Raw genomic sequence first — 27,796 nt, 5'->3', positions numbered from 1 at the left:
TGACTTGCAACCACTTTTTCAAGTATTTTAGAAATAAAGGTGAGGTTGGAGATCGGTCTGTAGTTTCCTAAGATGTCCGGGTCCAGTGAAGGTTTTTTAAGTATCGGAATGATCACAGCAGTTTTAAAAGCCTGCGGTACATATCCTGTTTCCAGAGACAGGTTTATCTGTCCTAATATATAGTCTCCAAACAGAGGAATAGCATCCTTGAGGAGCTGTGATGGATCGGTTCCAAAAGACAGGTGGTAGGTTTGGACTTACTGATGCTGGTGGTCAGCTCAGGGAGGCCGATGGGCACGAAGAAGTCCAGAGTTAGATCAGGATCTGTTTCCAGAAGTAGCGGTGTATCCTCAGCGGTCGCAGAAAGATCATGGTTGATTTGTCCTCTAATAGTAGTGATTGAAGCTCACGAAGAAGCTCATGAAGTCTTCACTACTAAGAGCTGCAGGAATGCGAGGCTCCACAGAGCTGTGGCTCTTTGTCAGCCTGGCTACAGCATTAAAGAGAAAGCGCAGGTTGTTCTTGTTTTCTTCTATTAGTGATGAATAGTAGGCTGTACAGCGAAATATACAGTGCAGCGAAATATTGATTTGTCTGTTATTATCTGGATGTGACCAAAACCCATTAAACGGTTCTATATTTATAATGATACACACCATGATAAACAGATACAATAGAATAGATAGAATTTGAATGTTATACCATGAATTAAAAATTGATTTATACTTTTAGAATCCCAATAAGCACAGATTTTGATTATTTACAGGTGTGAAGGAGAACATTCAGATAGAGGATGGGTTAATATTAAAGACTTCAGGCTACAACAGCCAATAAATGAGAACATACCAAGAACAAAACTATTATGAAGTAAACACACTGATGAGTACATTTATCAGGTAACTGCACCTGCAGTGTAACATCAGCTCCTCTGGACATAGGACGCCATCTGGTGGAGAAAAGCAGCCATGCATTTGTTTTAGTGTCAGTAATAATATGTGAAAACATCTGACAGCATTATGACTATGAATAAATAAATAAAATCAAGAACAGGCAAAGTGAGGATGTCTAAAGAATGCATGTGTAAAGTGTTTTATTGTACTTATCTTTCCATGTAAAGCAGACTGTGTTTTGTATTTTGTATATAATATTGTATAATATTGTATATATAGATATATATATATATATCGCCTGTTTGGTTATAGTTATAAACTTGTCATATCTGCTGTTGCACATTCCAGTCCAGGCGGTGGCGCTAATGAGCCTCTGACAACCACAGAGGCAGAGCAGTGTGTGGCCAGTTGTATAGGTGGCGGTAATGCACCTAAGAGTAGGATGCCACCCGCCAGTAAAGTTACAAAAAGAAGAAGAAGACGAAGAAGCGTGTGGCCGATGAGCTGTGCGCGGTCAGGTCGCCTGTTTGGAAGTCTGGGGTAACAGGTGAGTTTAGTTTCACCTAAACGGGTCGCCGTTATTAAGCAACTGAAACAGCATGCTAACAGCTCGGTGTGCTAACGCTAGCTCAACACATGGTGACAGTTAGACTCAGTTTGCTGCATGCTAGCACGTTACCCTGCGGTTACTGTGAACACCACTGTGTTTGTCCTGTTAGCATCATTAGCTGTTCCTGGCTAACCAGCGCACACTCGGTCCCGTTCGGCTCAGCTCGACGTTATGAAAGTCAGTTATAACCAAGCGGCAACCTTCGGGGCTCAAAGTGGAAGCCCATGCGGAAGTGTCAAAACTTGTAATTCACGCTGCAACAGCTGGGGGTTGGCTCCAAAAGCGAGTAATTTCCCCATAGACTCCCATGTTAAAATGGCCGACTTCACAGCAGAAAAGAACATGTTTACAGCCTGGTACAAAAAATCGCTGTGGTCTCAGATGATAGGTTCTCTTCTAGTGTCAATTGTACGGGGGGTGAATTTTTTTACAATTCACTCGTTTCAATTGTATTCGGACTTAAAATTACGCCTAATTATGGGCGTTGCCGCTTGAGTGACAGACAGTTGACGTATCACAGCATGAGTTTCCTGCTTCCACGATCGCCCGCCCCCCTAAACCCCGCTCGTGCTCCCCCTCTTTGTCCATATTCGGAGTTTTAGTTGACGTGACGCTGCCAACATGGCGGCGGTCATCAACGTCCCGGAACCTCCCACTGAGACTCAAAACGGCTCTTCAGAAACAAACGGGTGACGTCACGGAAGCTCTGTCCATAGTTTTTACTGTCAATGGTTATAACACACGTTACCATGGTGACGCCGCTGCAGCACGAACAGCAGCACATCATAAAACACGTTTTACTCATTTTAGTTCAGAGTGTCTCTGAAGTCTGAAATGATCACACTGAATGAAAGACTGATCAATAACTTTCATGTTTTTACCTCCTGGTCTTCTGTTGGTGTTTTAGCAGGACCATGCTGCTGCTGCGGTGCATTGTGGGTGATGTTCGAGGAGCAGGCCAACTCCTGCGAGGTCTCCAGAGGACATCCATGTCCTCGCAGGACTCATACAGTGGGCAGGTGCCCCTCCCTCGGTGGACTCAGGCTCGTGTCCTGTCCCATGCTCCGGGCTCATTGGGGGCCAAACTGAAGCTGCGGACGCGGCTGCTCGTCACACTGCTGTTTAGCGGCGGGCTGTTGGGCGCCTGTTGGTACGTAACCTTGGAGAAGGAGCAGAAGCTGCGCCAGCGGCGCATCGAGCAGCTGCGTGAGGTCGCTCTGGGTCAGGGCAGCTTCAGCCTCCTGGACCACAAGGGGCAGCGCAAGTCCAAGCAGGACTTCCTGGGCAGCTGGGTGCTGCTGTACTTCGGCTTCACACATTGTCCTGACATCTGTCCTGACGAGCTGGACAAGCTGAGTGCCGTGGTGTCAGCCCTGGACCAGGACGCCTCGCTGCCGCCGGTCCAGCCCCTCTTTATCACTGTGGACCCGGAGAGGGATGACGTGCTGGCACTAGCCCGCTACATCAAAGACTTCCATCCTCGTCTGATTGGACTGACAGGGACACCACAGGCAGTGAAAGACGCGGGGCAGGACTATAGGGTTTATGCCAGTGCTGGACCCAAAGACGAGGACGGGGACTACATTGTGGATCACACCATCCTGATCTACCTGATCAGTCCTGACGGACTCTTCCTGGATTACTACAACCGCACGAAGAGCCAGGAGCAGATCACTGAAAGTGTCCGGAACCACATTCGCAGCTATGTCAGTCTGTGAGGATGACACTGACGTCGAGGGCGTCTTCCTGAAAATAAGAACAGAAAGTTCAGACTGAGTCAGATCCCCAGCTGGTCCTTCAAGTGGACTTAAAGACTGATGTTTGACCTAATAAACCCAAGCTGATCAGGACTGTCTGACTCTTTGTCTTTGTCTGCGGGGACTTTGTAGAACATTTAGTCCAAAGGCGAAGACAAACCTTTGTAACCAGAGAACATTCTGTCCCACAGGGGGCACTCTGCAGACCATCCAGGATACACACAAAGTTCATTGAGTTAATAATTACGTTAATTCTGTCTTCTAATCAATAAAATCCTAAGATATATATGAGGACTCCAGCTGCCATGGGGGATGGGGGGGCTCCTGTCCCCATCAGTCCTAGTCTGAACTGCTAGTGTTTACATTTCTGTTTACATTTCAGCACTGATCATGATCCATACTGGATCGGACTCTTTGAGGACTGTCTGCAGAGCGCCCTCTAGCTGAGCCTAAAGGAACAAAACAAACCATGACTCACCCACACATCATTTTATTACAAATATTAAAGACATGATGACAGTTCACAGACAGAATGTGATGTTGATTTGATTGGATGATAAGCTGCACTGATCATCTCACTGTAGTGAGGACGAGGCTGCCATCGTTTTGAATCTGTCTGTCGCTCTGAGCGTGCTCAAAAGAGTCAGACTCATCGTGTCCAAACTGTCCTCCAAACCTGCAGTGCCGTTGATCTCCACTGTGTAGTCGTTCGCCTGAAGAGACACAGCATGGACGTCTGATCAATAATATGCCAGTCATCAAGTATAGATGTTAGTGATCAGTGCCTTCTGATCGATCATGTGATTGATTATTGATCAGTGTCAGACTTACCAGCTGCAGTGAGGCTAGCAGGTACTTGCAGGCTTCAAAGTTGTCCAGACCGTGAACGATGGAGGAAAAGGACCTGCGGACACCCACACCGCTCAGCGAGCTGACAACCCAGTCCCCGTACTCGTGGATGTCGAAGGCTGGCCGCTCCTCCTGAGGAACAAATAGGGAGTGAGGTCAGCAGGGAACCACCTCAGACCGGTCTGGACTGGTTTCCATCACTTCACCTGTCGGAGCAGTTCAGGTCGGATCAGGTCCTCCCAGTCTTTCACCTGCCGAGACAGTGCCGTCTCCTGAGTGTAACCCCGGCTGTTGACCACCAGCTGCTCCTGAACGCACCACAGAGACACACATACTTGAATAATAACTCAGTGGAAGTATTTATTGATGAGTGACAGGTAGGAGCACTCACAACACGCAGCTTCACCAGGTCTTCATAACTCAGCTCGGTTTCTGCAGACACATGTCAGACGACTGGTCACACAGTGTGTGTGTGTTGACGCTGTTCACTTATTATTAATCAATAACTCTCAAATGCAGTTTGAATAATCAGTAACTACCTGGTGACATAACGCCTCCTCCAAACAAGTCTGCTGGAACGTCATCTGGTATCGCTTCGTGTTCGACATCTGAGTCGGCGTCATCGCCGCCTGTAAAGGAAGTGACACATAATCACTGCTCGCCTTTCAATGTATCAGTAAATGTGACACACAGGGTCACCCTACTGAGCCCTTGTGGTATTACAACAACAAATTTCCCTTTGTCCACACTGACAGCTGAACGGACTCCAGAGCTAATGCTAAAACAGAGCAGTTCAAAGTGTGTAAATCATGACATGAAGTTTCTGAACAGACCAGAATAAGACATGTAACCATGGTAACGCAGAGAGATTAAACAAATAAAAATTAAACTTTAAAATCCCCACCAGGAGTCAGGAAGACATTACCAAGCAGGTTGGGGTGTTCCATCCCGTCCACAGGCTCCTCCCCCTGCTGCTCTGGCCCCTCCTCCGCAGGCTGTAGGAGGGTTCTCCTGAGCTCCTCGTCAGACACCACCCCACCCTGATGACATCACAGATGCATCATGAGCAGGGTCAAACACTGATCTGATGCATATGGCCTGATGAGGACGGCACTAGTCCAGTGATGTCACTGTAACTCACAGCTCTTCTGTTTATCCTTCTCCAAGTCCTCACTTTGTCCTTTAATGTGCTCAGATAAATGTAGTTCAGGTCTGAAAGAGGAGAGGTTTTATTTCTACATCATTGAATCTTTGAATATTTCTCTGATCCCACAAATCAATGACTTTTCTGTGTTACCTGTGAGCGTGGGTCCACTTTTTAACTTGTGCTCTGCAGGTTCAGCTGCAACAAACAAACACATAAAGGCTGTTATCACACTGACAGTGAGGCCGTGCAGGCTGGATCTGACAGCCCACAGCAAGGTCTTACAGGTTCCTCTGAACCAGCTCTTGAAGTCCTGCAGGGGAGCTGCTCGTTTCCTCTTCCTCTTCCCCCCATCATCCAGACCATCAGGAACCCTGTAACATTTACCTGAAGGAAAGGGGACAGACAGAGGCTGACTGACTGACTGACAGACTCACACTCACTTTACAACACTGAGGGTACCTGATTTAAAGGGTTTGTCCTCCTTCAGAACAGCGTACGGGTCATGGAACGCCCAAATGTTCACCTGAAACAAATCATTGCAGCGTCACTGTGGACAGCCACTGAAACACTTCTGGGGCCATATTCACAAAGACTCAGAATCCTCTCAGAGAGCTCTTAGCTTAGCTTAAAAGTGATTCAAGAACATTCTCAGAGGTGAACAGAGGCGCTGGTTAGAGCAGATTTACCTGCAAACACAATGGAAATAGATGAAAGAAGAGGAGCAAAGCTCAGTCTGAGCAGAGCCAGCTGACCAGAGAAAAAAAACATTCAGCCAGACAGAGACAGACATGAGAGGACAGAGCAGCAGGTCAGCACCTCCTTCCTCGTTCAATGAGGATGTGTGTCTATAGTCTTAAGGTGAGGCCACAAACATCATGCTGCTCCATCTGATCTGCAGAGTTCTAACGGCTCACTGTCATTCAGAGTCTGGAGGACGGCTCTCCTCTCTGTTTAAGGAACTCTTAAAGTCCTCCTCTCTACTCTAAACAGGTTTAAGACCTCTTTAAGGGCCGAGATGTTTGGTGATTTAGTCTTAATTATGAGTAGAAACTCTACGAATACGTCATCATTCTGAGGTTTTTCTCACTAAGGGAAACTCTTAGCGCTGAGGGTCTTTGTGAATACGCCCCCTGTGGTCTACAGAACAACCTCCGAAAACAGAAATAACTCTTGATACTCGATTCAACATGTCGGACAGTTGGATGGATTCACGTACGGCTGGTTGGATCTCGTCCTCCCGCCTCTGCTTGTTGACGTCGACCTGCCGTCTCTCTCGGATCATGTCTTTACTCGGAGCCTGAAACACATTTAAATATATGAGTGAATAAAAACCGCCAACATAAATCTGTCACCTCTTCTTCAGGAAAGTGACCATACGGAGCCTCTTTGTCGGTCGATGTGCTCCTCTGGGTCCAGCTCCATGTGGTGGTCCTCTATAGGCAGAAAGTCGTCAGCTGAGCCAGCTTCATCATCAGCTCCACCTACTGCAGCATCGGCTGGAGCATCTGACACAGCAACATCATCCTCTACAGCCAATAAGTGCACAGAGTCACAGCAGCTCAGGTACTGAGGGGGAACACCTGCTGTGAAGAAGTAAGGAGGCTGTACCTTGGTGCTGAATGTCTGCAGGCAGCTGATGGTCCAGCAGGAATCTGGAGGCGGCAGATCGGAGCGTGAGCAGAATGAGCCCATCCTCCCCCGGGATGAACAGGTTCATCCTGAAGTCCTTCTGACTGCACACAACCTCACCTTTCACACTGAAACACAGAACCATAAACCTTCAGCGTGAGCTCTGAAATGTCCTCAGTGTGAGCGCTGATCTGACTCTGACCTGATGAGGGGCAGCTTCTGCTTCTCATGGGTTTCAGGGGGGATGAGAGACTCAGGAGGAAGAGGAGTGACGCTCACAGTCTGATCGATAGAAGATCAAAGTCACAGATCAATTCAAAGAAAAGTAAGACCGCCTGACAAGAAGTGAGCTCACCGTGTTGCAGTCAGACTTCTGCGAAACGTCAGACGCTTCCACGTCCAGAGGGGAGAACTGAGAAGACAACCACGTTAACAAACAGCAAGTTACTTTGTTACCCAGAATGCAGGTGACTTCCTGTCCTGAGTCGGTCCAACAGGCTGTTAAAGCCTCATTCTTACATTTGGGACCATTCAGATGTTAGCATCTCATCCTTCCTAACAGCCTGCTGTCTTTCTGTATGTGTGTAAATGTTTTGGTCTCTCACCACAGCCACGTCATCAGCGTCATCGCCGCTCGCCACTCCGCCTGCGCCATCCTCCTCAGACGCTGCAGCCTGTTTGTTTCGTCTGTCAGGAGGACAAGGAGGACAAGTCATCACTTCACTTCTGCCTCAGAGGACTCACTCTGGTGTCTTACTTTTTGTTTTTGTCGTTGATGTACTCCAGGGTCTGGTAGACCAGGCTGTGCAGCAGCTCCACCTAAAGTACACACAGAGGACCAATGAGAGAGCAACATCAAACCCAACTCAGTGTGTGCTGCCCTTACTGACCTTCCTGCTGTAGATGCAGGCAGAGCCCTGAATCAGCAGAGCAGCTTCTGCAAAGTTCAGCCTGGTCTTCCCACCATCAAACGTGATGCACATCTCATCCAGCTGAAACACACACACAGTGGAACACACACACACAATGGAACTTTAGTGTTACTACTGCAGTATTAGGTCCACATTTATTTGCAAGTGGTGCCAGAACGCGCAGCCGTTCACCTCATCTAAGTAGTCGTTTAGCTCAGACGCCACGTCGATGTCCCAGTTCTTGGTGAGCTCTCGGATGGGCTGCAGCAGGTGAGCGAAGCGGCTCTCTGTGGACTCCATGATGTCTGCTTTCATTCATTAGACACACAAAACAATTTCTGTATCAAACACACCCGTGTGTGCTGACAGAGCAGAAGTCAGACAGCAATCGATCATGTCAAGGAGAAATTAAAAATCTATTGATCAATTTAAACAAACTATACAGCTATACACACAAACTGAGGTTCGTGGACCAAAGCTGGCCCACTCTTTGAATCATATGGATCCAATAGTTTCCATCTTTGTCACAAACATCTAATGTCTCTATTAATGTAGGTGTTATTGAAGTGTCGAGTGTGAAGAATAAAACTCATTTTAATTTAGAGGAAGTTGGGCAGACATTTTCTCTTCTAACAACACAGTAGCTGTAGTACAGCAGTGGCTCCTGCATCATTCTCATCTTTTGCTAACATTGCTGCAGTCACTGTCATTTTAATCAAGTCCAGCAGCTAATCAATTTCATTTTCATCAATCAATCCATGCAAACAGAATGAACGGTGAGGCTACCGCCTGTCTGTGGATGTTCTCTTCATTCAGGTCCTGTCGGCCAACAGACAGTCTGCTTTCTGTGAGCAGCAGAGTCACCAAACTCCACTCTATCAAACAAAGATCCATCTCCGCTGCTCGGAGCATGATCTGGCCTCTACACACCAGCACCCGGCCGGTGTGTCAAACAGGTTCAGCTGCCCACCGAGCACCTCTGACTGTTTTTATGACGAACGACGACAACACGGACATTATTCAAATCTTAACGCATTGACTCATGTGCCGAATACCACAGACCACCCCACTGATTAATCAAACGTATTGACTAGTCGATAGGATGCTGTCTTTGCTTCCTGTTTACTCTGTTACATAAAACGGAGAGCAGACGGAGACGACAGATTCGTAAACCAGGTCCGAGTGAACGAATCCCGGAAACAGACGGACTGAATAAGGACGTTCAATGAAGAGTTCGGTGTTCTCACCAATCTGTCAATAACCGTCACGTGAAGATGGAACATAGTTTAAATCAAACATACTCACCGCTTGGCAGGCTAAAGCTAACTGCTGCTAGCAAAACACTCAAACTACCCGCGCTAAACTTCTTCTTCTTCGTTGCCCACGTCACGTCTCTGCAGCTCGACGTGCTGCCCCCTGCCGGTCACACGGTGGGACGCAGCCTCCCGGCCGCCAGATGGCGGCGCTGCAGTTTGAGAAAGAGAGATTCAGCTGAGATTCGGGACCTTTCTAATAAGTGATAATGATCAAAATTATTAACACAATGCTAAAAATTATAAAGTCGATGAAGGCGAATTATCGGTGAAGATAGGGTAATGGAAACAAAACATTTAAAGATGCAGTAATTCCATATTTATGTTATTATTATAATTATAGCAGTAAATAGGCAGAAACATTATATACAAGAAAAAGAGATATATAATATATATATATGTTCAATAGGTTCAGTGAAGGGCGCATTTTTCCACATGTGAATTTTTTTAGCTGTTAATATGAAATCATTTTTAAAAATATATTATATTTACATGAACTGTGTCTTTGTGAGACTTGTCACACTGCTCCTCTCTGCTGTAATGTTGCTGCTGAGGATGATGATGGTGAGGAGGAGGAGGAGGAGGACCTGCGTGTCTCCATGCAGCCTCCGGAGCGCAGGGCGGGGCGACGCCGCGCAGCAGCAGCTTCATCACCGCTGACCGACACCAACCTCCTGCTCCTGCACAGGCCGCGGCATGGAACCCGGAGCCCGGGCGGCTTCCTCTGACTGGCTCCGGTTCGGACGGCGGTGATGATGATGATGATGAAGGGGGTGATGAAGATGCGCCGCTAGAGCTGCGGAGCGGAAACACCGCAGACAGAATCCGTGCGCGCGGCGGAGCATCGTGCTCTGATGCAGCAGAAAAATCGCCATTGTTTGGATGCGCAGCAGACTGAGAGCGAAAAGGCCGGAGTTTAACGTCACGGACGGACTGACGGACACCATGAGCCGCGCGCTGCTGCTCGCCGTCTGTCTGCTCGGCCTCATCCCGGTAAGAACCCGGTTATTACTCTGAAATGAGCGCTCGCAGCTGCCGCCCGTCTGCTGTCGGCGGGGGGCTTTGTTCGGCCAGACACACGATTTAACGGCAAATACAAGTTGTAGCAGAGGCGGTGTGGCGTGTGTGTGTGCTGCGGCGGAGACGGACGCGCCGTGGCACCGCCGGACGGGCTGGAGGCGGCAGCTGCTCGTTCTGTCCGCGGAAAGTGGGTCAGTCGGCTGCAGCCTCACCGAGAGCTGCCTCTCTGTCAGCATCACACACACGCACGCACGCACAGCAGAACCTCCTTTAAACTGAGCGCACACTGATTTAAAATAAAAATTCACAAGAGATGAAATCAATAATCAATTAATTTGATAATTGATTTGATAAACCAATATTTATTCAATTAGGCTGAAACAGGTTTCCGTGTAAGCTGAGTGTCTGATCACCTGCAGATGATCAATAATAATAATATCCGTGGCTTGATCAGACAGGAAGTGTGGACTTTCAGATTAAAAGTCTGACGCTTAGATTTAGCAGATCTGAGAAAGATGACGTCATCAGCGGGCGTGTCTTTACATCATTGGAAACGTTCAGTAAACAGCTGCAGGTACACTCTGCCATCTTGTTTGTTTACCCTTACCTACATTCCACTAGCGTTGCCATGGTGATGGTTGTGTTACAAAATGGCAGAGATGCTGGTTGTCAGTGATCAGTGATGGACGTGTGTCAGTGTGATGGGCTGCTGCTCAACTTCACCACACAAACATCATCCTCTGCATCAGTCTGTTAAACAGGAAGTTACTGACGTTCAGTCACATGACCACTGACTGTGGCTCCATCACACAGCTGATGTTCTGATTCCACGTGTTGATTTTTAAATTAAACATTTGACCGTCTGTGGACCCGTCACAGCAGCTCTCAGGTAGGACAGAGAGGAAGTGATGGTGTATCGCTCCTATGACCTGTGATGCTGCTCCAGCTGTGTGAGGTGTTTACTGACCCCATTATATGTGTGTGTGTGTGTGAGAGAGTGTGTGTGTGTGTGAGTCATCAGCCTGGTGTGTTTATCTGATGCTCTGAGCTTCATTTCCTCTTTGCTGTCAATCACAGTGACATCATAGATTCATATCAAGCTTCAGTCACCTCACACACAGAGATGGTCAATATATGATTGTATTGATTAGTCCCTATTTATTAGCAACATGTATTATCAGGCATTTTGTTCTTGTATGTATAATGATCTTCAAACACTGTGAAAATGAATTCACCTGACACACACACACAGACTTTATTATCAATAATTAAATGATACCTGTGGGCCTCCCACTGATCGACCTTCAGCTGAATCATATATGTGCTAACAGCTAGCGCTGCAGTGACATTAAGCCGTGTCTGTCACATCATTGAAGCAGATACATTTAAACTACATGTGGCTAATGTTAGCTTAGCCAGTGTTGGCATGTGTTACAGTAATTTACTATGAGCAGATAAAGCAAACATCCGTAAACATAAACAACAAACTGTTTGAGTCAGAGTCTGGATTATTTGTGAGCGGATTATCACTGTCAGGGTTAATCTGTGAAATCACACCAATAATCTGAGGAATCAATGTGTTAACAGGCGGAGAGGTTTAATCAGACACACACACAGAATGGTTTAACAGAATGGCCGGCCATCTTGTTTTAATGTGATCCACTGCATCCGTTAGCTTAGTTTCAATAGAAGGAGAAGTTAGCACTTCTGACACTGTGGGCCAGATTATGGAGACATGAGCTGGTGTCTGATGCTAACAATGTGATATTAGCTGTCACTGTTGGGAGGTCATGGGTGGGCATTGTTTAATGAGTTTTGTAGTTTCCCATATGGAGACGAGTGAAAGCCTGCAGCGGCATCAATGACCTCACACTGCCGATAAGACCGTTATCACACTGATCACTGCAAACGCCAGCAGGCCTTCAGCTGAGCGCACAACCGCTGCATTGTTATAGCCGCCTCACCGCGACACATGATGCCGTCACACAGCTAGAGACTCCATCAGCTGCCGTTTGTACACACACTGATGTTAGCTAACAGGAATTCTGCTGCACCTGCTAACTGTGTGTAACGCTTCCACATTCTGAAACTGGATGCAATGTCAGTTATTTCTGCATTATGATGAAAGGTGCTGGTCTGTAGATTTGTTTGATTGAATCACACATGTAACTGTGTGTCAACATTTATTTAGCAAAATGGCTGCAAGACACAACACAGGCTAGTTCTGTGCTAATGCAGCAAGTTTGGTTTAGAGGAAGCTTTTTGTTGCAGATGATTTTAATTGAATCTGAGTGGGCTCTGCTTCCTGCTGGGGGCCTGTGGAACTGTGTCCACGGACAGCGGCTCCCTGAGTGGGAGGCTGCTGAGGTGAGACCACTGAAAAGGTTCAAACTGTTTGGTGAACGAGGCACAGAGCTGTCAATCATCATCCTTCAGTCAGTGCAGGAACCCTGAACCCTGAGTAAAGTGTCCATGTGTCCACAGCCTGCGTCTCACAGAGGGAACCTGAAGACTGTGAACTGCTGCCTGCTCCTCTGATGCTGACGGAAGAGCGGCTCCTCTGATGCTGACCGAGGGAGCGGCTCCTCTGATGCTGACAGAGGAGCGGCTCCTCCTTCTCAGCAGGTTTAGCTGCAGCGCTGCTCTGGCCTCTCTGAGCTGTCAGCAGGGACCTCCTCAGTCCTTTCATAGTCTGATGGAGGCTGTCAGGCTCCGTCCTCCAGCCGCCCCCGCCTTCCTCCACACAACAAAAACTCTGCAGGTTTGCATGATAATACCGGCAGCTGCCTGAGGGCGACGCCTCCTGACCCTGTCCACCCTCTGCTCTTTCAGGGGGTCACATCTTCGCTCATTCAGGCGTTCACTTCCTGGTTCATCCTCAAAGGAGCTCTTAGATAGCACACAGTTCAGACGAACAAAAGATGACAGTGCACACTCCAACTGCAGCATTTTAATGGATCTGTTATTAAACCACTTTAATTCCTGTGTTTGAACTTTCAGATTCTGCCTTTATGTTTCATTTGTAATCTCAGATTACCTGTAAACCCAAACAGGCTGAGGCTCAGGCAGCTCCTTCACAGAGGATCACAGACCCTGAAATTAAAAAAGGTGAACATCTGTAAAGCAGCCGGATGGTTTTAGAGCTGCTTTAACTTGATTTAACTCTTTGAAACCAGCAGCATAAAACAGTTCAGACAGTCAGAGCTTCTCCTGTGTGTGTGTGAGTGGGTGGGTGGAGGGGAACATTAGCATTCAGCCCTGGCTGCCCCCCGAGGCTCTGGCTCTGCACCGTGTCCATGGTAATCCTGGAATCAGAAAGACATAATGAGCATCTCCTCCAACCCCGGAAGTGTCTCTCCTTTCTATTGCCATGGCAACAGCAGAGTGCCGCTGCATTGAATGAATCGCTGTGGATTCCTTCTGTGGTGACAATGAAACGAGCATGTGTGCAGCGATGGACCTTTTCACTGAAATATAAAAACACACATTTCCTCCTGTTTGTGAGACAATAGAGTCGACAGTCTGCCCACTATGTTGTGATGAAGCATTGATGGATAAGTGGCGCTACAGGACGGAGGAGCCGTGACAGCACTGACATAAAGAGAAGGAGCACAGCGAAGCTCAGTACAAACGTGACGGATCAGAGCTTGCTGCTTTGTTCAAAGAGCAGCTGGACGTATGTATTGAAGGGAACATGTGCGCCTCCAAAGATCACAGCAGCTTTAGGCTTTCATGAGGGTCAGTCAGCTTCTTCCTCCAGGACAGAGTCATGAGTGGAGGATGAAGGAGAGGTTAACAGCAACAGGAAGCACCACTGAGAGAGAAGAGAAGAGAAGAGACGGATGGACGTCTAATGTGTGACGTGTGAGGTCAACTTGTGTCATACGTTCAGCATGATCACCACACAGAGGAGGACGCAGCAGTCAGAGACATCTTTCTCTCCTTTGTTACAAGACATTTAGCATCCATGCTCTTTGTTGTGATCAACCCTATCATGCCTCAGTGCAGCACATGTTGAGTTTCACTCAGATTAGAAATGTGGGTCAGGATTGTAATCTGCTGCTCCACGGCGTCCGTTTAGGCTCTTTGTTCCGTTTTATCTGCTCTGAACACGCTGCTGCTATTGATACACTTTAATCTGCTGGAAACAGCTCTGCAGATCAAAGCTAGTCATGGAACACTCACAGGATGGGGCCGGCCTAGCTTAGCATCCAGACAGGGACCATGTGTGTCTGATCAGAAAAGGGAGGTGGAGCTGCTCCTTCAGATTCATGTGGTCAGACAGGTGATCCTCATGATTCATGAAAGCCTGACTCACCTGGCACCGTAACAGCAGACCTGGTATCCAATCACACCGCAGGCTGGGTGGAGGCCAGAGGACAGACTCACACACACAGAGTGTGTCGGTGTGCAGAGAAACAACATCAAAACAGAGGACAACACAAAACTAACACAAACAAAACACAACCAGTCCTAACGCCTGCTCCCTCCTGATGGCTCTGTCTGTTGTGTGTCTGTCTGTTGCGTGTCTGTCTGTTGTGTGTCTGTTCTTTCAGAGCATGTCGTCGTTCCAGGCGTCTGTAAGCGATGACGGTTTGATCGTGGCGACCTTGGAGCGTTCAGACCTGCAGGAGAACACCACAGTGTATGCAGCACAGATCTCTGGAGAGCCTCGACTGGTCCTGGTTCAGTTCGTCAACACCAGCGAGCCTCTGCTGTTCAACACGTCCTTCCACGGCCTGTGCTACACCGTGGGCCTGCTGGTCAAACAGGGACAGAGCTGGTCCAGGCCGGTGAAGACCGTGCCGGTGCTCACGAGTGAGTGGTTTAATTGGTCCGTGTGAGTTTTAGGGCTTATCTGGATGTCTGATCTCAGACTGAGGTTGTTTTGTCTCCTCAGAGCCACTTCCTGTCCACAGTGCTCAGATTTCAGACTACAGGGAGGCTCCAGAGACCGGCGTGGTGTTTGAGATCGTCCCTCCACCCAGAACTGTCTTCAGCAGGGTCAACATCAGCTACACAGAAGGACAGGAGCGGAGGGCCATGCTTTATAAAGGTGAGAGAGCTGCTCTGGCTGCTCTGATTTTTTCCCTGACTGTCAGCAATATGGAGTGTTGTAGTTCACACTCTGACCTGGTGGGGACAGTCCTTAGTCCTTAGGAAGTATCCTTCCCTGGTAACCGGGCTTCTGTCTGTTTGTAGATTTCTACAAAGGGAAGACGGTGTTCAAACACTGGCTACCAGGGGTGTGTTACCTGAACATCACCTTCCAGCTGATCTCTGAGGTCACCGTGTACCAGGCTGCCCTGGTCACCCAGAGTGACATCACACACTCGCCTCTGCACCACCGCACAGGTGAGACACAAACACAGGTGTAGCTGCTGTCTCTGAGCGGAGGATCGGTCCTGACTCTCCTGGTTTTCCCCACAGTGCCCTCCCCCCCCCTCAATATCTCCCATAAGATCATCCACCTGAGCCCCCGGGCGGCTCCTGAGGGGGCACAAAGATCCTCTCGCCGGGCCCGGGACGTCCTGCTGCTAGAGGAGCGACAGGAGGAAGAGATCCAGCCTGCGAAGGAGAACGCCTCTGTGGAGGCTCTTGGAGTCACCCATGTCCCCTTTAACTCCTCCCACAACCTGACAGGAAGTGTCAGCCTTAACGGCAGCCAGGCAGAGGAGGCGGAATCTCACAGCTACTGGCTGGATCCAACGGAGCTGCCTCCCACCGACAGGGACGATGAGTTTGTTAACGCTGTGGTGCCTGAATACGAGGACTCCAACGAGCCAGGCTCTGCCATGGCTCTGCCCGCCGAGCCTGCCGTCCTGCCCACCAGGCTGCCCCCCATCCTGCTAGAGCTGCGCTGGCTGCCCCCGCAGCCGCCGACCAGCTACGATGGCTTCAACGTGTACATCTACAGAGACGGTAAACATGGAAGGAGGGGGGTGTACCGGGAGCAGATAGCAGATTTATGTTTTGTGTTCAGTCCTTTCTTCAGTGCTGTTTCCTGTCTGAACCTCCTGCTGCTCCTCAGGTAACTCCACAGAAACAGCGACCGTGGACGAAAACACTCACGAGTTCTTCACCGAGCTAACGGAGCCCGGAACGTACCGAGTCCATGTGACCACTCTGAGCTCGTCTGGAGAGTGCGAGGCCCGAGAGAGCATCGCCGACACCGGTGTCACCTTCTACCTCAGTATGTTTATGCTGCCGCGCGAGACGATCACTGTGTGTACATCTGTATAAATAACCCCACCCTCCATGGCTCAGGTCCCGGCGGGGAGCTGCTGGAGGAGCTCCGTGAGCGGCCTCAGGCCGTCACCATCAGACTCCTGGACTCCAGCACCGCCGCCGTCTCCTGGGCTCCATCCGGTCAGGTCCACAATGGCAGCCTGGTGTCCGTGGTCTCTATGACCTGCCTAAAGCCGAGCCTGAGCCAAAGGATGGAGAACACGTACTGCAGCGAGGTAACCGGGGCAACAGCAGCGACACCACCACAACACAACAGAACCAACACAACAACGACAAAACAACAGCAGCGACACCACCACAAGGACAGAGCAGCAACAAAACAACAACAAAGCAACAACACAACAACAAAGCAACAACACAACAGACACAAAGCAACGCCACACCAACAACACAACAACAAAGCAACAACACAACAACTACAATGACAACAACAACACAACAGAGACAAAGTAACAACACACTTAAAACAACAAAACTGAGGAAAATGTTTTTCCTTTTAAATTAACATAGTGAGTAAATTTTACATTTTTAACGGTTGAAATGTTTTTATAGTGTAATTCTCGGCTTGATAAAAAATGACTTTTGTGTTGTTGTTGTTGTTGTTGTGATTAATGTGTAATTCTGACTTATATGTTGGAACTTTTCAGTTTAGAGTTTAAACTTGTTCAGATTAAATATTTAAAATTAAATATGTTCATGCAGGAAAACTCGACGAGTGACATCATCACCCACCTGACACCAGGCGCCCAGTACCGGGTGGTTGTCTATCACACCAACGGACCGCTGATAAGCCCGCCGTCCGAGCCCGTCATCATTGATATCGGTGATTATCAGTTCAGTGTCCGGTCACATGGTTCTTTTGCTAAAGGTCAGAGGTCAGGCCCTCAGTAACCACTTACTGTGATGTCAGAGCCCACAGGTGTGCGCGAGCTCGCTGTTTACCCTCTGAGTCCTACAGCGGTCATCCTCAGCTGGCAGCGGCCCTACCATGTGGCCTTCAGGAAGTATGTCCTCCAGACCTTCTTCTTCAACCCTGTCACGCTGGCCTCTGAGTGGACCACCTACTATGAGATCGCCGCCACGGCATCTGTTGTGGCCTCCGTGGTAACGCAGCTCTCCCTCACCATCAACATGATGATGCAGGTTCAGTTCTGCTCTGACTGTTACTCTGCTTCCTGTTAGAGAGTGACCGACCTGCTGCCCGCCTGGTACTACAACTTCCGTGTTTCCATGGTGACATGGGGCGACCCGCCGCTCAGCTGCTGTGACAGCTCCACGGTCAGCTTCGTCACAGGTCAGTCACTCAGACGCCAGAGAAAAACGTTCTGCTGCTCCTCTCTAAATGTTTGTCTGGTCGCCCTGCAGCTCCGGAGGCGCCGCACATCTCCTCCGTGGATTACTCCCGAGGCGTGCTCTTCGTCCGCTGGGCGTACGGCGAGCTCTTTATCGACCTGTCACACTCAAGGATGCTGCACTGGCAGGTGGTCGCCGTCGGCAAAAAGGGACCCGAGAAGAGCTACTCCATTGATGTGTGTACCTTACAGCTTACAGTACCTTACAACACACACACACACAGCTAAGGCACACACACAGCTAACACACACGGCTAACACACACACACAGCTAAAACACACAAGGATTAAATCAGATCTGTCAGAAAAACAAAGCTGAAAGCATCAAACATGGATCCTCTGTTCTATGTGTGTGTTGTTTGTATGTTTTGTATGCGTGTGTGTGTGTCTGTGTGCGTGTGTGTTATGTGTGTCAGGTGACTCGTAACATGATGCGGGCCAGCCTCCCTCTGCCTCCAGGAGACATCTACAACCTGACAGTGACGGCATGCACGGAGCGCAGCAGGAACACCTCCACACCCAACATCATCAAACTGGGTCAGCACGTACACACACACTGACAGACACAACCACACACACACACACACTGACACCCACACACAGACTGTCAGTTGCATGTCATTAAGCATCCATGTCTGCTTGCACTGTGTGTGTTTCCATGGCGACACTCTGTGTGAATGTGAAACTTTAAATCGTCCACTTCCTCTTCTGAGCACGCTCAGTGTTTGAGCTGCCACAGGAAGCCATTCCACTGTGTGTGTGTGTCTCAGATCAGACCTGCATTACACCTGCAGGATTTCTCCTGTGTAAAGTGTGTGTGTGTCTGTGTGTGTGCCCTGCAGATCCGGCTCCTCCCAGGTCGCTGTACGCCGTTAATGTCACTCATTCGTCAGTGACTCTGCTGTGGAGCGAGGACGGAGTGGTAGACTACTTCCAGGTCCTCTGCAGACCCAGCAGAACCAGCAGCAAGGAGATCAAGGTGGCCTTCAGTGTTCTCCTGGTTGTGTGTCTGTTGTGTTGACTTGTGTCATGGTTTTGTCATCTGTAAGAGCACATAGGATTTTGAATGTTTGGGTTTTTTTCTTGCCATCGGTTGACCTCGCTCTTTTCCCTCCTTCAGGCCCGTGAGCCACTGACCTCCACCTCTCATGTGCTGACCGTGTCCGGGTTGCTGCCATCATCCAGCTATAACTGCACCGTCACCAGCTTCAGCTACAGCACGCCCAGCAAGCCCTCACTCATCTCCATCAGCACTGTGGGTGGGTAAAACTACCAGGCAGGGTTCTGACGGGGTGATACAAAAAGGTTAACACAAATAACTGTCTGTGTGTGCGTCAGCCAAAGAGATGAACCCGAGCATCGCTGCCATCTCGGCTCTGGCCGTCCTTAGCATCCTCCTTATCAGCCTGCTGGTTCTCTTCCTGCTCGTCCTGCGCAAGAAACACCTGCAGATGACCAGGTAGGACACACACAAACAGACACACACAGAAAGACACACACACAAACAGACACACACAGAAAGACACATACACACACAGAAAGACAGACATACACACACACACAGTGTCCTCTGTGTGGCTGTGGTCAGAGTATTCTCAGTAACTGACTCATTATTTGGGGCACAGACTGCTTCCTGTCAGCTGCGTCATGGCTTAAAACACATTTTTTATTATATTCTGTGATCTGATGAAAATTTGTATAAAGGATTGTGATCGATAAGAGTCAACACGAGTCATCAATATCGGAAGAAAATGGGCTAAATGACGCGTGTCACTGTGACAGGTTAATGTCAGACATATGTTTATTTAAAAACACTCTGTGCCAGAGTTTATGATCATCTCTGTGTTGGTATTGATTTAACTCATCATTGATTTATTTTCATGTCATGTTTGGCTTCTGCACATGTGACCACATCAACCAATCAGCTCGCTGCATGCAGGTTGTGTGTCTGTGCCTCCTGACGTGTGTGACCTCGGATTGTTTCTGATGATATTTTCATGAGCAGCCGTTTGTGCTCAGCTGTTCTCAGTTATTTTCCTACTTCCTCTGTTTCTTGACAGGTCATCACATATTTGACTTCCCTAATCTGTCGCGGTCCCTTGTGTGTGTTCTGTGCTTTCTTTCAGAGAATGTGGGGCGGAGACCTTCGTCAACTTCGCCTCGTTCGAGCGGGATGGAAAGCTTCCCTACAACTGGTACGAGCCTGCTGCTTGTCTGTTTGGGTCAGAGACCTGTGAGGTGATCTCAGTGTTGCAGCCTCCAAAGAACCAATCTGGGGCAGATTAGAGGAGATGAGGAGGCAGATTAGGGATTTAAACATGCAACTGCAGATTTTAACTCATCTTTGGTGATTAAAGCAGCTCAAGGTGGCCATGATGATGATGATTGTGATTATGAAGATGACAAGCCCCTGCCTGTGCTGTTTGGGGTGTGTGTTGATGATGAGCCTCAGGATTTTCCCTAATCTCAGATTAACGGGACAAAATGTGGATTTTCTGTCACTCGTGTTAAAATCTTGAGAACAAAGACGAGAATTTGCCGCCATTGAAAGCGCTGATGGATCGGGTTCAGGTCATGTGACAAACACCCGGAGGTTTGTGATTAATATAACAGCTGAAAGACGGTCAGTTAAGGCAGAAACTTGGCTTCCATCTGCTGTCGTATCTCCATCACTAAACGCACATTTCCATCAGAGTGTTCTTCTTATTGTGGCGGTGGAGTGTTGACGCTATGTGCATGTGATGTCACAGCCATGTGGGTGTGACAATATGACGTGATGCTTCACTGATGCAGGAAAAAGGCCAACTACACCCAATCCAAGACTTTAAATCAAGATTAAACTGAGGATTAAGTTTGTATTTACAGCATGCAAACATCATTAATGTGACAAAATTCTGTGTTTTTTTTTTGTTACACTTATAACTTATAAATAAATTATTGATGTGGGGGGCCATCTTTAAAATCCGTGTTCACGCTCGGTGGGACGGCGTCCCTGAATGTTCCTGCGTCAGTGAGCTCACGGCCTCTGAATATTAATGAGATCATCAGGTTCATAAAGGTGGCCGCCACGTGATGTGACATCACCGCCTGCTGGCTAACTGAGAGCAGTGTTTACGCGGCGAGGGTCCGGCTGAGTGGTGCATTGTGGTTTGGGTTGGGAGGACGCAGTACTGTCGCAGGCTCAGGGTGAGACAGAGCAGCCATTGACGTCCAGCGGCTAACAGACCGCTGTTGACCTCCAGAGAGACAACGGGACACTTTCTGAGCGGCTGCATGATGCATTAACTGTGTGTTCAGCACTAATGTGAAGCTCTGTGCCTCTGTACTAATGGAGCACCATGTTCTGTCCCCAACCTACCGCTCCCTGGTGTCTGTGTTCTTTATTTTTCTTGTTTGTGTTTTATTTGATTTCTTTTGAACCCTTCAGGCGAAGAAGCCTCTTCGCCTTCCTTACCCTCCTGCCATCCTGCCTTTGGACTGACTATCTTTTGGCTTTTTATATTAATCCTTGGTAAGTAAGCACTTGCTGGCCAAAGCACTGCACTTCAGGGGCATGTCTAAGCAGAGCCACAGCCCACAGTATTGATCAGAGACATTGTCTTACTCCCATTTGGACCAAAGTCTGATGTCACCGATCAGGATAAACAGACACGTCTGCTCTGTTTCATATTTCTGTCAACAAATCTCAGAAAAAAACAAAAATAGACGGTGCACCTCAGGGCTCCATCCCAGCTCCTCCTCCGTTCTCCAGCTCCACAGTCATCGTGTGTGGGGTGTCAGCAGTCATCATCTTTAGCTAAAGCAGGCCAGTTTTGTGGCCACGGCCCCTGTGGTGAAGATCTGTGGAACATTTAGTTTCAGTTTGAAGTGGTTGTGTTATTGGTACACAGGAATCAGAAACAGCCGCCATCATTTCATATATTCATATTTACCATGACTGAACTGGTCCAGCTGCTGTCACTGTGACTGTGGCGCTCCTCAGGGATCCCCGTTGGGGCCCTTTGTATCGTTGTTAGGGGTGGAACGGTTCAGGAAAAAAATCCGAACCGTTCGGTACACGTGTTTCGGTTCGGGGCGCGTGTTCTGTTCGGTTCTGGACATGCGCATCAAGTAATACAGGGAGGCGTTTTTTACCACAGCATATAGACGAGTGTTGGCAACTTGGCGTCTCTCTCGCTACATTTGGCGGCTTTTCAAAACTTTTTTTTTATCAAAAGCTACTAGTGACTCTCTCTGGTGACTTTTGGAGACTGACGTGAAATCATTTTGCAGTCAGGCTACTGTCCTCGACAAGCAGCGACCATGAGCTCCTCCCCCGCAACAACGCATTCACAGCCGGTCAGTCACCGTGGCTTCACGCAGCAGAGACCCACACCACTCTGCGTCCAATCGTGCGCAAAGCTGCCGAAGGTCCCGTCAGTGTTTACAGAGCGGGATGTAAATAGCATATTTCATTGGCAAAAATAAAATAAAAACACGGACATCAGTAACGTTAGCTTAACCTAGCGTAGTCATAGAGTTCAGTCTATCCAACTAGCATGTAATGAGCAACGGTGGACAAAGCAACACACGTTCTCTGTCTGACTGTTTGTCTGTGTGTGTGTTTGTGTGTGTACGCACATCGGGCCTCTGTGCGCAGACAGAAATGACATGCTGCCGTGCAAATAAGATAAATAACATGAGCTGTTTAGTTTGGTTAATAAAGGAACAAGGTGTAGACCTGTTCTATAGGAAAGGTTATCATAAATGGCTTCTGTTATGATCTGGTGCTATATAGAAATTAAAAAGAAATAAAATTGACTTGACCTGATATAATGATATGGGAAACACTGAACTGATTCTTAAATATGTTGAATGTTGGATAAATAGGCTATGTATTTTATGCTCATCTGGTATTTAAAAGTAGAAAAAACCTCAACATTGTGAACCGAACTGAAAACCGTGACCTCAGAACCGTGATACAAACCGAACCATGGATTTGGTGAACCGTTCCACCCCTAATCGTTGTGGTGTATTTGTGTGGCTCCCTGGAGTGGACACATTCAGTGTTGGTTCGGATCCTCACTTTGAGATTTGTTGACAAAAAGAAAATATGAAACGTCACCAGACACAAAGTTTTATTTTGAAAGTAAACAGGAACTCAGATGAACTTTGTCTTGCGATGCTGTGTCTGTGGTTAAATTCTACTAACATGTTGGATGTTCTTTAGCATGATGCTAACTACAGTGCGTGTGGTGTCTGCATGCCGTCTGTGTGTGTTGTAGCGTGAACAGTGCATGGCACTGGTTAACCACAGATTCTCTGATGTAGCGCCTGCTCATGATGTTTCTTCTGAACATCACAGACTTTGTGTTTAAGTTGTGTTAAACGTCAACGCAGCAGCATGACAATCAAATCCTGACAACTTGTAAATGACTGCATGACGAACATGACGCAGGTTTCTGAGCATGTCTTGCTGTGATGCGTTCACTGACTGTCGGCCGATGTTTGGGTTCTCGTATGGAAGTCATTAATCTAAGACGAAGGATTCAAATTAAAACTTCTCTTTCCATCAATGTGCACGTGACGCTCACCAGGCTCTATTCTCAAAATCTAAAAGTGTGTATTAAAATATTAAACCACTAATCATGAATCTGAATGTTTCAGTAATGTTACTCTCATTTCTTGTTTGGAGCATCTGCATCTCTAAACTCAAGATGGAAAAAAAGATCTGAATTTTCAGATAGATATTAATAAAAAAACTGAGCTGATTCTTTGATCAAATATAAAATAATCTTATAATAATCCTAATCTTAGTATTTCTGATTGTCACACAAATGGAAGCTGAAGTTTTAATTTTAGACTTCCTGACTTTAACAGTAATTTACATACGTTGAAACTTCCTGATGTGAAGCACATTCAGGTTCCTTTGAGTAAAGGACTGAAGTCCTCTGTGCAGCAGCTCCTGCTGGTCGGTAGGGGGCGCTGCTGCTCAGAGGGTGAAAACCCTCATCGGTTGCAGCTGAATGTGAGTCAGAAATCATCACCAGGACTTTACATGTTTGTATTTTATAGGAGCAAGACAGCGTTAAAGAAACGGAAGCTAACAAGGTAACAATGGCAGCATGCAGCTATGTGTGTGTGTGTCAGCCTCCAGCTGAAAGTTTAATTCGGCAGATTAAAGTGAAACTGATCCAGCAGCTCAGAGTGTTTACCTTTATCTGGAAGTAGTTGTAGTAGTAACAGTGTTGAGGTCGTCTGAGTCTCTGGCATCCTGGCGGCGGCTGATTGTTGCTGCCGTTTGACACAGTGTGTGTTTACGTTTCAGCCCCGTGCAGCTTGATGATTTTGATGCGTACTTCAAAGAGATGAGCAAAGACTCCGCCTACAAGTTCTCGCTGCAGTTTGAGGTATGTATGTGGCCTTCCGGTGCTCAGTGATCACTGAAGATGGAGGAATCATCTCTGATGGCTGTGTGTGTTTGCAGGAGCTGAAAAGCGTTGGCCTGGATCTGTCCCACGATGCAGCCGATCTGCCCATCAACCGGCCCAAGAACAGATACACCAACATCCTCCCCTGTGAGTCTGAGCTCCTTCCTGTTACATGACTTATTAGTGGATGACATCACTTAAGCTGAAACCCTGAGAAGGTTTCAGTTTCACCTCTGTTGTCAGGCGACAGGAGTTTGGCCTCTGTTGTCGTAGCGACAGGAGATCGGCTTCCTCTGTTGTCATGGCGACACAAGTTCGGCCTCCTCTGTTGTCGTGGCGACAGGAGTTCAGCTTGCTTCCTCTGTTGTTGTGCCGACAGGAGTCGAGCCTCCTCTGATGTTGGTCTGTGTTTTTCCTCAGATGACTTCAGTCGAGTGAAGCTGATCTCGATGCACAACGATGAAGGATCAGACTACATCAATGCCAACTACATACCTGTGAGTGTCTGCACACCTGATTATTGATTATTTACTGAATATCTCTAATCCACAATTCTAATATATTAAAATATATTAGAATTGTGAATGAATAAAACTCACATAGAAATGTGGAAAACATCACAACAATAAAACATCAGATGATAACACTGTAGATGAGTTCATGAGCGTCAGCTGAAACATCTCTGCAGTTTGTCGGTAAAGCTGAGCTCTCTCTGACTTTCAGGGCTACAAACATGCGAAGGAGTACATTGCCACACAGGGCCCGCTGCCTGAAACACGCAACGACTTCTGGAAGATGGTGCTGCAGCAGAAGACACCGATCGTCGTCATGCTGACTCAGTGCAACGAGCGGCGGCGGGTGAGTCTGATGGATCAATTAAGCATTTTTATATCAGATCAACGAAAAGGCCCGCTGCTTGTTTCAGTGACCTGTCATGATGTCACAGCACAGGCTTCATTTGATTGGCTGTCCTCCCCTGGTGGCCAGCTGTGCTCACAGCACTGTGTTTGCAGGTGAAGTGTGATCATTACTGGCCGTTCACCGGCGAGCCCGTGATGTACGGCGAGGTCAGCGTGGAGATGCTGTCAGAGACCGAGTCTCCGGAGTGGATCATACGCAAGTTCAGGCTGGGATATGTAAGTGTCTCCCCCTGCAGGATGGCAGCTGCACTGCACACTGTCTCTGCAGGTGTAACCAGAGTTACTGTTGCCCCCCGCAGGCTGATGAGTCTCAGGACGTCCTCCATCTGAACTACACCTCGTGGCCAGATCATGGCGTCCCCACGGTCAATGCCATCGAGAGCATCCTGCAGTTCGTCCACATCGTCCGGCAGCAGGCCAGCAGGACCAAAGACCCCATCATCGTCCACTGCAGGTTAAAATGACAGCAGCAGAGCGCCCCCTGCAGGACGCACTGCTGAACCCCAAACTGAACAGCAGCACCTTGTTTAATGTTTAATGTCCTGCAGCAGGAGGTCCTTTTACAGCCATAAAAACACCATGATGATGTCATTATGTCCTCAGGTACTGATGTTAATGTGCTGTGTGTCTGTGTGTGTCTCTCAGTGCTGGGGTTGGCCGGACCGGAACCTTCATCGCTTTGGACCGCCTGATGCAGCACATCAGGGAGCATGAGTTCGTTGACATCCTGGGGATGGTGTCTGAGATGAGGTCACACCGACTGTCCATGGTGCAGACAGAGGTGCAGACACACACACACAGACAGGCAGGCAGGCAGGCAGGCAGACACACACACACACACACACACATACACACAGACAGACAGGCAGACACACACACAGAACAGCAGACACAGACACACACACAACTAACTACTCTTTGTCTGTCTCTGTGTGTGTGTGTCTGGGTGTGTGTAGGAGCAGTACGTGTTCATCCATCAGTGCGTCCTGCTGATGTGGCAGAAGAAGAAGCAGCAGTCCATCACCTCTGACATCATCTATGAGAATGCCAGCAAGACATAGAGTGCCGCCTGCAGACGTGAGTCAGGGCTCTGTTCACACTCACATTAGCTGGAAGGGGCCATCTCAGTAAACCCTTCTCCTGGTCTTGCAGGCTGTGAACCCACCTCCTCTGCTTCAGGCATCCATTCTCTGCAGAAGATCCACTTCATTATCCACCCACAGCTGAGAGAAACCTGCCGTCCTTCATTTGAATTGGTGTCACAGCGCGGGATGGAGATCTGCCTTAAGGAGCCTTCGCTGTCTGACTGACCGACCACAGCCCGCCCTCTGAACCGCACCGGCCCGCCTCCTGGTTCAGGCAGCGAGTCGCTGGAGCCCAGTCAGCAGTTTCTCATTTGATTTGTTTCTGATCTCAGGAGTCGCTGAAAAACCAGCAAGCACACGGGCCTCTTCCTCAATGTCATCCTCCTGCAGCTGCCCTGGCTTCCTGTGATGTCACACACTGCCACACACCTGACTACCAGGACAGCTGCCCGGAAACGCCCGACCCCAGCAAACATGCAGCTGCACGGCAGTGTCCGCCACCAGAGACACAAAACGTCTGGATGTTTGCTGGGTCTGCACAACAAAGGACGAGGACAGCTCTTTGTGGAGACTCGCCGCCAGCGCGCGGCGTGCTGGGAACGGACATTAGCGCCTGTGGACGTAGAGCTGTAGTTTGTATTTGCACTGAAAAGCTCCTGCTGCTCTGGAAAATAAACACTGACGGAGTGTAGATTAACTGTAGACGACTGTAGGACGGCTCGGACCAATCAGAAGACAGTCCAACTGCCAAAACCACCAACCACAGAGCCATATCTGCAGGGTCGGCACCACCCGCCAGGGGCCCTGTCCTGTATCAAGTGTCATGGCCGCTCGCTGCTTTTTGTTTTTTTAACACCCAAAAGACACCTTTTTAATCAAATCTGGTCAAATGTGTTTATGCTGAAGAAACAACAAACATGAATTCACAATAATAAAAATCAATGATTATTATTTCATTATTATAAATTCTCATTTTTAATTTTGTTTAAAAAACAGAATTTTCCTAAAGGTAACGTTAAGTCGGTCAAACAGCAGCTTTGCTTTCTGTGTGTCTGAGGGGCGATTCTGTGCGGGTGTTGGTGGGCGTAGGCACATTGTGAGTGCTGTTGGGGCCCCCTGGTGGCCAACTGATAACGACTCGGGAGACTCTTCATATCTTGAACTGTACAGAAGTGTTGAAGCCACTGTCAGTGTCTGCTTTGGTTTGTTCTGATTCACTCAAAGGGCAAAAAGAAAAAAACTTCTCCTTGACTGTCGAGAATGTCGACTGACCGGCCGACCCCGAGCTTCACACCGCATTCAGGAAGTACACGGCGTCGCCAAAACAAGAGCTTTCATCCAAATACAGCTACTGAAGTAAAATGATTGACATTTTAATATTTATTTAAAACAAATGATGAAATGAAAACATATTTACATGAATTTGGTTTAATAATGCAGAAATCTGTGAGAAATATATATATATATATATATATACGTATATATATATATATATATATATATACGTATATATATATATATATATATATATACGTATATATGTATATATATATATGTATGTGTATGTATGTATATATATATATATATATATATATATAATATATATATATATATATACATATATATATGTATATGTATATGTATGTATGTATTC

General features: G+C 47.9%; 3 protein-coding genes across 9 annotated transcripts; 2 read left to right on the top strand and 1 right to left on the bottom strand.

The window, feature by feature from the left end:
- The first annotated feature begins 1,316 nt into the window (after window positions 1–1,316).
- Window positions 1,317–3,350, top strand: sco2 (synthesis of cytochrome C oxidase 2). 2 transcript variants are annotated; one of them, XM_028394673.1, is made up of 2 exons: window positions 1,317–1,437; window positions 2,408–3,350. In XM_028394673.1, the coding sequence occupies exon 2, from the start codon at window positions 2,415–2,417 to the stop codon at window positions 3,216–3,218; it is 804 nt and encodes a 267-aa protein (XP_028250474.1). In that variant the 5' UTR covers window positions 1,317–1,437; window positions 2,408–2,414; the 3' UTR covers window positions 3,219–3,350. The 2 variants fall into 2 exon arrangements, with proteins under 2 accessions (XP_028250474.1, XP_028250482.1); XM_028394681.1 differs by having other exon boundaries at window positions 1,359–1,437; window positions 2,411–3,350.
- Window positions 3,351–3,738: 388 nt separating this feature from the next.
- Window positions 3,739–9,615, bottom strand: ncaph2 (non-SMC condensin II complex, subunit H2). Of its 2 annotated transcripts, XM_028394372.1 has the most exons (21): window positions 9,599–9,615; window positions 9,099–9,258; window positions 7,986–8,098; window positions 7,773–7,874; window positions 7,640–7,701; window positions 7,488–7,569; window positions 7,238–7,294; window positions 7,085–7,164; window positions 6,862–7,010; window positions 6,631–6,779; window positions 6,470–6,550; window positions 5,713–5,776; window positions 5,536–5,637; window positions 5,404–5,448; window positions 5,248–5,318; window positions 5,032–5,146; window positions 4,646–4,735; window positions 4,498–4,538; window positions 4,313–4,414; window positions 4,089–4,238; window positions 3,739–3,970 (listed from the first exon to the last, which is right to left on the bottom strand). In XM_028394372.1, exons 3-21 carry the CDS (start codon window positions 8,091–8,093, stop codon window positions 3,833–3,835), a joined length of 1,788 nt encoding a protein of 595 aa, XP_028250173.1. In that variant the 5' UTR covers window positions 8,094–8,098; window positions 9,099–9,258; window positions 9,599–9,615; the 3' UTR covers window positions 3,739–3,832. The 2 variants fall into 2 exon arrangements, with proteins under 2 accessions (XP_028250173.1, XP_028250183.1); XM_028394382.1 differs by lacking the exon at window positions 9,599–9,615 and having other exon boundaries at window positions 7,986–8,101; window positions 9,099–9,127.
- A 140-nt stretch (window positions 9,616–9,755) lies between these two features.
- On the top strand, window positions 9,756–27,520 carry ptpro (protein tyrosine phosphatase receptor type O). Of its 5 annotated transcripts, XM_028394116.1 has the most exons (27): window positions 9,756–10,099; window positions 14,683–14,944; window positions 15,027–15,182; window positions 15,329–15,481; window positions 15,557–16,048; window positions 16,158–16,319; window positions 16,394–16,590; window positions 17,078–17,198; window positions 17,286–17,479; window positions 17,558–17,669; window positions 17,741–17,904; window positions 18,144–18,264; window positions 18,570–18,706; window positions 18,848–18,986; window positions 19,066–19,186; window positions 19,854–19,922; window positions 21,155–21,238; window positions 23,782–23,817; window positions 24,035–24,116; window positions 24,194–24,284; window positions 24,558–24,634; window positions 24,861–24,995; window positions 25,151–25,273; window positions 25,357–25,511; window positions 25,703–25,838; window positions 26,014–26,134; window positions 26,210–27,520. In XM_028394116.1, exons 1-26 carry the CDS (start codon window positions 9,989–9,991, stop codon window positions 26,116–26,118), a joined length of 3,735 nt encoding a protein of 1,244 aa, XP_028249917.1. In that variant the 5' UTR covers window positions 9,756–9,988; the 3' UTR covers window positions 26,119–26,134; window positions 26,210–27,520. The 5 variants fall into 5 exon arrangements, with proteins under 5 accessions (XP_028249917.1, XP_028249943.1, XP_028249934.1 ...); XM_028394142.1 differs by lacking the exon at window positions 21,155–21,238; XM_028394133.1 differs by lacking the exon at window positions 21,155–21,238 and having other exon boundaries at window positions 24,017–24,116.
- Window positions 27,521–27,796: the final 276 nt, after the last annotated feature.

This window comes from Parambassis ranga, chromosome 2, assembly GCF_900634625.1.
Source record: "Parambassis ranga chromosome 2, fParRan2.1, whole genome shotgun sequence".
Taxonomy (NCBI): Eukaryota; Metazoa; Chordata; class Actinopteri; family Ambassidae; genus Parambassis; species Parambassis ranga.
Note: the sequence above shows the minus strand (reverse complement) of the source record. Positions and strands in the feature narration are given on the sequence as shown.

What these genes read in the sequence shown, in the direction of transcription:
- ptpro (XM_028394116.1), top strand. Translation starts at nt 9,989, where the DNA reads ATGCGCAGCAGACTGAGAGCGAAAAGGCCGGAGTTTAACGTCACGGAC. An exon ending in CATCTGTTGTGGCCTCCGTG is followed by an intron (nt 17,480 to 17,557) that starts GTAACGCAGCTC and finishes GCTTCCTGTTAG; the next exon opens with AGAGTGACCGACCTGCTGCC. An exon ending in AAGAAACGGAAGCTAACAAG is followed by an intron (nt 23,818 to 24,034) that starts GTAACAATGGCA and finishes TTTACGTTTCAG; the next exon opens with CCCCGTGCAGCTTGATGATT.
- sco2 (XM_028394673.1), top strand. Translation starts at nt 2,415, where the DNA reads ATGCTGCTGCTGCGGTGCATTGTGGGTGATGTTCGAGGAGCAGGCCAA.
- ncaph2 (XM_028394372.1), bottom strand. Translation starts at nt 8,093, where the DNA reads ATGGAGTCCACAGAGAGCCGCTTCGCTCACCTGCTGCAGCCCATCCGA. An exon ending in GGACAAACCCTTTAAATCAG is followed by an intron (nt 5,638 to 5,712) that starts GTACCCTCAGTG and finishes CCTTTCCTTCAG; the next exon opens with GTAAATGTTACAGGGTTCCT. An exon ending in AGGAGGCGTTATGTCACCAG is followed by an intron (nt 4,539 to 4,645) that starts GTAGTTACTGAT and finishes ATGTGTCTGCAG; the next exon opens with AAACCGAGCTGAGTTATGAA.